Consider the following 10831-nt stretch of genomic DNA (forward strand, 5'->3'; position numbering starts at 1 on the left):
TAAAATCATTTAACAGAGTACATTAAATTGCTACAACCAGCAAAACAGTCATTAAGTCCACCAAGACGCTCAACAATTTCCAAGTTATCTGGGTGGGAAGCTTGGAAAGCACTTGTATACAGTGGTACCTTGGGTTATGAGCTTAATTCGTTCCTGATGTCTGTTCTTAACCTGAAACGGTTCTTAACCCAAGGTGCACTTTTGCTAACGGCGCCTCCCGCTGCCGCCACCGCGCGATTTCCCTTCTCATCCTGGGGCAAAGTTTGCAACCTGAGGTATTACTTCCAGGTTAGCGGAGTTTGTAACCTGAAGCGTTTGTAACCCAAGGTACCACTGTATAGGATTGCAGCCTAGAAAAGGCAAGACAAGTGAGAGATGTTGTAGGCCATACGTCTTAAAAACCATTCTTACAGTTCTGAAAGTATGTTCAGATAGTTTATTTTATTTTATTTTTGCAGCATTAAAGTTAAATATTTCCAACACAGATTGTTCCACTGGTTTTGGTTATGCCTGCTTATGATGCACACAGAACATTGCAGTGGTCTTGAAGTTACTTCAACACTGAGAGGTACTAGATTGAACACAGAATAGTAACAGGATGGTCAAAATCCTCTGAGATGTGTTCAGGAGGGTCTCAGCTGGGGGAAAAGAGGTGCTACAACCACATTCCAATTGAAATGAGGCTTTGCTCACACAAGTTGCAGAGTGGGGGATTTTAAAAATACCTCTTCCACCACTCTGGTTTTCCAGAAAGTGACTATTGCTTTGCAAAGGCGGAGGGGGAGAACACACCACTCTATAGCTATCCCTGAAATCAGCTGCTTCCACAACAGCATTCACATAATTAAGCATTGTGCAATTGGATTTGAGTGCTACTAAATCTACAGTCCAAAAGAAGAAGTGGTATGTCCTGTTTTGCAGATAAGGAAACAGAGGCACGCAGGTAACCTAACTATTGCCCAGCCAAAAAGAGGGTAAGCCCAAGTTCTCTGGAGCTTTAGTTGCCAACACTTCATACAACTGCACAGCAAAATGCAGGAGCACGACAAGGACAACTTCTGAAAGACTGGGAAGTGCTGACTTCACGGGAGTACAGTTTCTGCATCTTAAGGATGTTATTCTGTGTCTAACAAGGTTGTTTTAAAAACTTAAAATTCCAGCATAAAGGCTGCTTGGACTTCACTTTGCAGTGAAATATTGCTACTCCTGATAATAAAAGTAGATGACGTTGAACATTTACACATCAAGTTAATTCTACTCCAATCTAATCCACAATAAGGCTACAGTACTGACACGTTTTGATAGTAGAACAACTAGCAGCTCTACCCTTAACAGACGGGCCATTGTTCTCTGGCTTCTGAGAATGTCCGAAAGAGGAGCTGCCTTGCACCTCGTGTCAACGCAAGCGGTGCAGATGAGGTATTGCGCAGCAACGTAGTTTGCAGGAATGTCTTCCACTCCCCAGAGGTTAGTACATCCTCAGGGTTTGGGGGCTTGAAATCCGTGGGAAGAGGATACCTGCTTCTCTCTCTCTTTTTCCTGCAACTCAAACCCTGAGCAGGAGATGGATCTGCCCTTGGGAAAGCGGGCACAACATCTTCTCATCTCCTGGAGGACGGCTTCACATTTTGATTCCAAGTAGTTGTTGGCTGTGGGGGATGCAGGGGACAGGAAGCAGAGCAAATAGTGAGCAAGCTGCAAAACAGGCACATGAGGGTTCCTGCACAGAAAGCCACATTTTGAGAGTGTATGGTCACCTTAGGCTACTCCCTCCACCTGCTACTGAAGACATTCCTCAGATTTCACATTTATGTATAAAAGTGAGGTCTCTGCTATTCAATTTCCCACCTAAAGCACCTTCGTGTGGAATAATGAAAGGATTAGGGGAGGACTAGTACCTCTGATAGGGACGCGGGTGGCGCTGTGGTCTAAAGCACTGAGCCTAGGGCTTGCCAATCAGAAGGTTGGCGGTTAGATTCCCCTCGACGGGGTGAGCTCCCGTTGCTTGGTCCCAGCTCCTGCCCACCTCGCAGTTCGAAAGCACGTCAAAGTGCAAGTAGATAAATGGGTACCACTCCAGCAGGAAGGTAAATGGCGTTTCCGTGCACTGCTCTGGTTCGCCAGAAGCGGCTTAGTCATGCTGGCCACATGATCCGGAAGCTGTCTGTGGACAAACGGCTCCCTCGGCCTATAGAGTGAGATGAGCACCGCAAACCCAGTCGTTTGCAACTGGACTAACGGTCAGGGGTACCTTTATCTTTACCTTTAGTACCTCTGATGGGAGTAATTTGTCCACCTTTGGTCCCCACCCTGCACCCAGCTCTCACCTGTGGCTCCTAGAAGCTGTCAGCATGCGACAGCAGCCTCAGCCTGGGACCGGTTCTATTGGCTGGCTAAACCAGGTGAGGGTAGCTAATGGGCCTCAAGCCCTCATGAGTTAGGGACTTTGCCCTGCATGCAGAGACAGGCTCCAGTGGATTGAGTGGATGAGACCAATAGTGGGTCCCGTGGTCAAGAAAGCAGTTTCTGCTCATGCTGTAGAGGGAAGTGAGGGGCAGATGGGGCTTGTCAACCTGGGGAGGCAGCCCACCTAGTAGAAGGAAAACTCTGATCCTAAACCTCTGCTGCTTCGTGATATATCTTCAGGAGTCCCTAAGATGGCTGGATAGCACCTTGTATCCCTCCTTCCAGCAACTCCTGCAGCCAGGATGGTGCCAAACATATTACTTTGCTTTCCTTTTGACCACATAAATGAGGCCAAGAGCAGGGTCCTGCTATCTGGGCAGCCCAGGACCTCCATACACACTGCCCAGGGTTGCACCCCAGTGCTGCTAACACAGCGGTTTGACTTAACCTACAGAGGCGCATTCCACTGTCTCTCGAGACAGAAGGATGCCATTCTCCTCACAAGAAGCACTCTGATACAATAAGGCAGTATCAAGCCAGAAAGCACATTTTGCAATGGCCCTTGGTCAATTTCCAGTACAATATTTCTGGTTGATCTGTCACCTAAGTAATTTGAAAGAATCCAAACACAACACTTTTTATGAGGACCAAGTGACAAGCTTTTGAGAGCCCCAAAATTCTTTTTTAGGTTGGGTATTCATGTAAACCAGTAACAACCAAAAGAGCAGGGGGACAGGTTAAAACATGTTTCGTTACATGGTAAGATGGGAAACCCCTGCAGCCTGTAACATCTTTTCCAGGTTAGTCTTCCTTTTGATTACTAAGACACAACTGGTAGGACTGTATCCCAATTCAAATGAAAGGTTAAAATTCATTATAACAGTCCTACCAATTGTCTTTTGATAAGATAAGAGCAAAGCAATAGGAGAGCTTTGCCCTCTCAATGCTCACAGAGCATCACTATCCGATGCAAGCACAGCTGAGGACTTCAGAACCTTCTCCTACAATTGTCCACCTACAGAGCACTAAGGTTGTTACAAAAGGTTCCCAATGGGAAGAGTGTTGGAATAAAAAAAGACATTTTCTTTCTCCACAAGCTCAGAGTGTCTGGATGGGTCCAGGTCTTTGTGAACAGAGACTAGCCTTCAACTTGAAAGTATCATTTATTTCAGAGACCGCTGGTCACTTACTTCAAAACCAGCACATTTCAGAACAAAAACATAAGAGGGATGTTCATTCTTTTTGTTTCAAAAACACTTCGCCTTTAGCAGTTGGCTTGGAAGATGACTCGGAGGGACTGTACAGCACATACAGAAGATCTCAGGTTCAATCCCTGGTATCGCCAGTTAGCAAAAATGCCTCTGCCTGTCAGAGACCCTGGAGAACTGCTGCCAGCCAGAGTTTACAGCAATAATGAATGTTCCAGGTCCCCTCCAGATGCTGCTACCTTCAGAGGTAGCAATCAGAGAGAGAACATTCTCTCTGGTGGTGCCCCACGAGTACCATGTTGGGCTCGTCCCATTCACTTGAGTTTTTAACAGTCACTATAGCACATCAAAGTGCAAGTAGATAAATAGGTACCGCTCCGGCGGGAAGGTAAACACCGTTTCCGTGCACTGCTCTGGTTCGCCAGAAGCGGCTTAGTCATGCTGGCCACATGACCTGGAAGCTGTACACCGGCTCCCTCAGCCAGTAAAGCAAGATGAGCGCTGCAACCCCAGAGTCGGTCAAGACTGGACCTAACTGTCCCTTTACCTTTACCTAACTTCTATTGGTTTGCTTCTATTTTATTTTCTTACTGCCAATTAATTTTTGCAATTTCAAACTATAATCTTACTGAACAGCTTGAAGACCCAAAAAAGGCAGGGATGGGGAACTTGCAACCTGCTGGATGCTGTGACCCAGCAGCATGGCCCAATGGTCAGAGATTATGGGAGTTGGGAGCTCAGCAACATCTGGAAGGTCACAAGTTCCCTATCCCAGGTATAATCATTTTTAATAGTTTTCCTTTTTTTCCTTTTAAATGAAACAAACCCAAAACAACGCAACATACCTTGCAAGCATTTCTGGATTTCACAGGCATATTTCTGGCAGGGGTCTTTCTGAGCCATGTCTGTGGAACTAAAAGAAGAGGAAAATACAACTGTAGTTAAGAACTAAGGGAGTGAGCTAGCAAGGCATCTCCTAATAATCCTGCTCACTGGCAAGGCCTGCTTTTCTTGCACAGCAAGGACTGATCACTTTCAAGCACATCTAAGGCTACAGTCCCAGAGCCCTCTGAAAAAGTGTCTCTGTCCAATCAAGCAAACCAGTGTGGAATACAATGTCTCATGCCCTCCCACGTCGCCCAAAATTCTGTCGAAGATGGGACAAGAAACACCTATGATTGCTTTGTTGGTCTAGTAAGGTGTAGGTTCCTCCCTACCCACCCCTGCCATTTCTAGAGTGACACTTAGGACTATAGATGCATCCTTTTCATTGTGGATTCTGCACTGAGAATAGGTTGGACTAGAATATTTCCAAGGTCCCTCTATGAGCAGCAGCTTGGACTAGAAGGCCCCCTGAAGAACCACCGGGGGGCAGGGGGAGAGATCACCAAGTAAGCACTGACAATGCTTGTTGAGACAGGGTTCTCCCCTCTGAGTCAATGTCTTGCATAGCATGAAGGGGGTGATGTAACTTCTGGCAATGCTGAAGCAGATTAGTACAAAGGTGGGGAACCTGTGGCCCTCCACAGATGTTGCTGCGCTACAACTTCCATCATCCCTGACCACTGGCCATGCTGGCTGGAGCTGATGGAAGCTGAAGATGCCACAGGCTCCCTCCCTCTTGGATTAGTAGAGCAACGAACCACATTTGCAACATTCTGAACTGCTGAACAGCGAGGCGGCTTTTCAGACCAATTTAACTCAGCAAGAATGCACAGGCCACCTTGCTGGGTCAGAACAATGTTTATCCCACCCCACAGTAAGAGCCCTGCCAAAGGCCTACCAAGCCCCACAGTGACCGCAGTCAATCATATGCCTTCCGGAAAGCTCACAAGCAGGACATGAGGACAATAGCCCTCTTTTGCTTTTGCACCCCAGCAATTGGTTCAGCATCTTGTCCCCTGTAGTGGCTTCCCAGCCGCTTCCAGGAAACTAAACATGGAGAGAACACAATGGCATTCGCCGTGCCTTGTTGCGGACCCCAGCAATACCCAGAAATCAGTGCCCTGACTATATTTCCAGTGGAGGGCAGCGGAGGGAGGGGGGTGTTCCATCCTGCCTACCTAGGACTCCCCCTGTTATTTCAACTGGCCACGACACTCTTCTTCACTGCCTGTCCTAATCTCTTGGGTGGCGGCACTGCCAAGAGAGCTGCCTGCCATGCTCCACCACAGAGGCAGCGGCTTTTTAGTGCTGTGAGTTACCACATAAAAAACAAAACAGGGAGACCATCCTAGAGTCACACAGCTCCTGAAAGACAAAAACCAGCATTAAAAGAACCGCCATGAGTGCAAAAAGTAAAGAGAAAGGAGGAAGGGGGCGGGGGAGACTGAGAGTGGGAAAACAGCAGAGCTCACCAGATTTAATCACTTGGGAGGAGTTTCAGCAGCAGCTCTTCCACTCCCATGATCTGCAAGAGACAAAATAAAACATTCATTGCATCCCAGTAAGATGCTGGGTCATCAGTGCTGGAGTCACAGCTAAGCAGCTTGTATCTTTTTCTTCTGCCTGGAACCTTACCATTAAATGGTGTTCAATGTTCCAGATGCGAGAGTTACTGTCCCGGTACTGCTGTCCCTCTGAAAGCTGCCACATGTGGGGCAGCTGGGATGCAGGGAGATGGCTGGGGCACACCGCCTGGCCCAGGGGGACCCGGACTCTCCTGATCCGGGCTTTCACTGTATCTGCCTCCTGAATGAGAAGCGACCAAAAAAACAACAACGGGGGGTAGGGGAAAGAACATGAGGTGTTGCTAAAAGGCTAAAACCAAAACACCAAAGCAAAAGGGTGCTGCGAGTATTCCTGCTTACCTCTTCTGATGCCACCAGCCATGTTTTCTGGTTCTCATCACAGTAGACGCCTATGCGCCGCACCCAGAGGCGGACTGGTGGGGCCCGGGGATCACCACCTTCCTCTCCTTCTGCCATGCCCCGTTTCTCTTCCTAGGAATGCCCTCCCTTGGCTCCCATTCTACACATGGTCCCCTTTGTCTCTGAACAAAGACATGGGATGAATTGTTAGTCCTGAAAAGAACCAGCACTGGGCATGGCAGCCAGGTGGAATGCAACTTTCCTGAACTGTGAGAAGCATTTATTATTATTATTATTATTCTTTTAAGAGAAGGGCGGGGAATGCTGGAAATGTACAGCTGCCACAGTAAAACAGGAAGCTGTCTTGTTGGTCTATCTGAAGTCAGACCATTGGTCTATCTGGATCAAATCCTGAATGCACCCACCTGAATGCACCCACCTTTGCCAAAATGGAGCCCCCCCCCCCAGATGTTTTGGACTATGATGGTCATCAGACCCAGGCAACACAAGATGCCAGTGGCTCCACATGGTCACAGGCTTTTCCGAATCCTATCTGGAAATTCCAAGGACCTGGGATCTTTTGCATGCAAACCAGGTGCTGCATGACCCTAGGGCCTCAGGAAATTCTTTAGGAAAAATACAGCCCGCTTGAAAGACTCACAGCAATCTTTTTGGATGAAATGTGCTACAGAATCATGAACTTGGAGCTGTTTAATGCGACCTGCTGTCATCCAAGTTGGCTATAGAGTACTGAGGATGCATGCTGCACAGCTTTCAGCAACTAGTGGCCTGTGGACGGAATGTGGTTTGCAGATGACTTAGCAAATCCGTATCTATCCATTTGCTTTCCAGTCTTTTTTCCCGTTTTGGTTCCTCTGTTTTCTTCTTTCACTCAATTCTCCATTCCAATCTGCAGCATCTTCTATGAAAGGGGGGTGACCTCCCCCCACAACATACAAACTTGGTCAGTTTCCTCCACAAAACCTGGATGTTAAGATGAAGTACAACCGCTGCCAGTTCTCTCCTTTGCTCTTGCTCAAAATACTGCAAGTACTGGAGAAGCTAGAAGTGCAAAACTATGGAAATTGTGAGGAGCAAATTGGCTGAGTCCCACCAACCCTGAGTACTAGAAGTTCCCCTTTCCCTATTTCAATTGAGTTGTTAAGCAGTGGTCACTGGCATAGGAAGATGAACATTATTTCAGCAGGGAAAGTCTATTCTACTTGGCAACTCACCACAGAACCCATGGTAAGACAAGTTAAAACCCTTGTATTGGGGCAAAGCTTTGTATAAAAAGGGTGACACTGATAGAGTGGGAGAGGAAGAAAAATTAGAATAGCACCCAGAAGATAGAATTTGGTTAGTTTCACATTTTGGTTCATGATGGACACTGTGAAGGCTGGAGAATGCACAGGTGCTTATCACAACTCACGATATGTGTGTACGGAATCACTCCTCAATAGTGTGGGAAGTGTGGCAAGAGACGAGTGGCAAGGAAGTGTGGCAAGTGAAAGGAAAGACAGCAGATTAAGAAGACAAAAGCACGTAGTTTTTCTGAAGCACAGCAGGAGCACCTCCTTTCCAGCGAATTAAGCCCCTAACTACAATGATGTCTTAAGCCAGGGGTAACCAACATGGCGTTGCTCTCCAGATGCAATGATGGCCACCAACATGGGTGACTTTAAAAGAGGATTAGACAAATTCATGGAGGAATAAAGCTATCCACGGCTACTAGTCATCAGCCAGATCCAGCAGGATGTTTTTATACATTGTTGGACTCCAACTTCCTGTCAGCTCCAGCCAGCATGGCCAGTGGTCAGGGATGATGGAAGCTGTAGTCCAATTAGCATCTGGGGGACCCCATGCTGGCTACGTCTGCTCTAAGCTGAAAGGAGAACAAAGTCAGGTTCACATGCTAACATTCTAGGAGTATAAACAGAGGTTGTGGTGATGTGATTAACTACTTTGGCACCAGCCCTTGAGAAATTTGTATCCACAGCCACATCATTGCAAAAGATGCATGAAGAAGATCGAGGCAGGAGGCTTCCCCCCACCCCCAAAATGACACAGCCAGTATAATTCCTCCAGCACTCCACAGGTATCCTTGGAATCAAACTGCTAAGCATACTATGTACTGTAGGGGGCTCAAAGCACACACAGACAAAGAGTCAGCGCACACCCTTGTTGCACGCAAACTGTATTGGCAGTAACCCGCCCCTCCAAAAAGTTGACATGGGATCAAGATACTAACAGAGCCAGCTGGGACCCACTTACTCAAAAGCCCAGTTTTCTTTAGTGATATAAGCGCCCAAGCTTTCGTTTCTGTAGCAAACTTTCCTAACAGAACAAAGTACTCTTATTTCATCATGGGACTATGTTCCACTTTGACTCAGAGAGGAGACCATGGCCAAGACTGGTGGGTTTTCCCCTCCCCCTACACCTGGGGGGGTCTTCCAAATAAGTTTTCTTTCCATGTAGATAGAATCCCAGGGCTCAGCGTGTCTTGTTGCAATATTCCCCCGCAAGTTCTATTAATATCATCAGCCCCTAAAAGTGAACAATTTTCATATGAAGAGAATGCGGCTTAAAAGTCTGTTTGTGCACAGCAAAGGTGTTGTGAGAGGGTGACCAATGTTGTAACTGTGCCACCAGAGTACGCAAGCCCTACTGTGATCCTCACGGTGCTCTTTCACTCCTACAAGCAATCATAATATCTGTTACAAAGACAGGCAGCCACCCCCAGAACTGGAAACAGCCACTAATTTCCCCAGCATTTTCCCTCATCTGCTGAATCCTGCTTATCAGAGGAAACAAAATAAAAGTAAATAAAAGTAAATAAAAGTTCAGCATGAGATATTACTGACTAGAAGATAAAACAACAGCAACCTCGCTGGGTCAGGAAGTGACTACCTGATCTATGATGATGCCTTGTCTTTTAAGCCTCTGTTCCAAAGCTGAGCTTTTCACAACTGAATTTCTCCTTCATCACTCTCCAGCCAACTGCTTATCAGGTTACCAGAATGCAAAGAAGTGTGGCCTTGTACAGCTACTGCAAAATAGACACCGATGAAACTACCTTTTACAAGACAAACAGGAATGCAATTGGTGACAGCAGAAAGGTGGTAATAAACCTGAACTACACAGAAAATCAGCAACCAAAGGAGACTGTAGTTTCCACAAAGCAGTTGATTATTGCAAATCATATCAAAACAACTGCTTAATGAAAGGTACAACATGAAGAACAAAAGCCTTGCCTTTCACTACACCTTCCTACAAGTTACTAAAATCATGGTCAACTTAAATGTGCAAAATTAAGAAACTTCTTCCCCTCCCCCCATCCTTGCTCCTGATTTTGAGGAGTATCAATGTAACAGAGACAGTAGGCAGTTTCTGGCCCAAAGAAACTCCACCTAGAAAAGCCTCTTTCTAAGCAGTAGAAGACCAGGAAGAAGGACTTGCGTATCTTTGTTGAGGTTAAGCTTCCTGGACTCAGGCCAGATGCGTAAGTAACAACAGAAATCAATTACATATTCCCAATGCAATGTCAAGAGTGAGGTCTTCTGGGGAAAGGGCCCCTTTGGAATATCCCACTTGGATTTCCGCCGGCAGAGCTCTTATACCTTAGCAGACAGAAATCCAACAGGCAAATCTTCGCTCGTCGCTGCAGCACTATCCTAGAAGCTACACCTCTTGAGTTTTCGCTTGCCACACACACAAAAAAACCCACAGGAAAGTAGCCTGGTTGATCTAGCAGGAGTAGCTGCTGAAAAGAGAACATATTCATCTGCACCCTCTAGGCTGCCAGTCAGTTCCTTCCTACGTTCATCACCTTCTTCTCCCCCCTCCCCCATTGAAAGAAGCTCTGAGCATCATCAGTACGAGACAGGCAGAAGCTCTACAGGTCCAGCTTTACCTAGTGAGGCGGAGGAGCTACGCCTGTTGAATTTCTGCCAGCAAAGGGAGCTTGGCCACTTCCCTAATCCCAGCTCACCCAAAGTTTCTCCCCCTCCTCCTTCTCTCTTCCACCCCCCCCCCCACTATCCCGGGGGAGTCTCCATGGCAACAGTTTCCTCACTCTAGCGGTGAGGAAACTGCCCTGATTTGCACGCAGAAAGATCTAGCACCCCACACCGCCTCCCTGGCGAGGCATGCCTCGTCCCGCTCGAGGAGTAGCCGGGCGCTACCTGGCCGCCAAAGTGGAGCTTCTCCGCCCTGCACTCGGCGGGTCTCCCTCTCCCTCCCGCTTCAGCCCCTCAGCCCCTCAGGCGCGCAGCTCTGCCCGATGCCGACGCCCCCCTTCGGGCGGAACCGACCTGGGCCAGCGACGCCAGCGGAACCAAAGAACGCTCCTTGCGCGGGGCTAGCCGGACACTTCTGCGGACGGACAGGAAGTCGGCGTTGTCCAGG

General features: G+C 47.6%; 2 protein-coding genes across 10 annotated transcripts; both read right to left on the reverse strand.

Annotated features, from left to right (window-relative positions):
- Nucleotides 1–422: 422 nt before the first annotated feature.
- On the reverse strand, nucleotides 423–5814 carry CMC4 (C-X9-C motif containing 4). The gene is made up of 3 exons (XM_080990284.1): nucleotides 5678–5814; nucleotides 4460–4527; nucleotides 423–1649 (listed from the first exon to the last, which is right to left on the reverse strand). Exons 2-3 carry the CDS (start codon nucleotides 4515–4517, stop codon nucleotides 1480–1482), a joined length of 228 nt encoding a protein of 75 aa, XP_080846410.1. The 5' UTR covers nucleotides 4518–4527; nucleotides 5678–5814; the 3' UTR covers nucleotides 423–1479.
- On the reverse strand, nucleotides 5725–10823 carry MTCP1 (mature T cell proliferation 1). 9 transcript variants are annotated; one of them, XM_080990280.1, is made up of 6 exons: nucleotides 10738–10823; nucleotides 9335–9470; nucleotides 6425–6606; nucleotides 6135–6305; nucleotides 5972–6024; nucleotides 5725–5864 (listed from the first exon to the last, which is right to left on the reverse strand). In XM_080990280.1, the coding sequence occupies exons 3-5, from the start codon at nucleotides 6539–6541 to the stop codon at nucleotides 5977–5979; spliced, it is 336 nt and encodes a 111-aa protein (XP_080846406.1). In that variant the 5' UTR covers nucleotides 6542–6606; nucleotides 9335–9470; nucleotides 10738–10823; the 3' UTR covers nucleotides 5725–5864; nucleotides 5972–5976. The 9 variants fall into 9 exon arrangements, with proteins under 9 accessions (XP_080846406.1, XP_080846403.1, XP_080846402.1 ...); XM_080990277.1 differs by having other exon boundaries at nucleotides 9335–9473; nucleotides 10738–10815; XM_080990276.1 differs by having other exon boundaries at nucleotides 10609–10746.
- Between the last annotated feature and the right edge of the window lie 8 nt (nucleotides 10824–10831).

The sequence above is a fragment of the Podarcis pityusensis genome, assembly GCF_964106645.2.
Source record: "Podarcis pityusensis genome assembly, chromosome: Z".
In the NCBI taxonomy this organism is placed as follows: Eukaryota; Metazoa; Chordata; class Lepidosauria; order Squamata; family Lacertidae; genus Podarcis; species Podarcis pityusensis.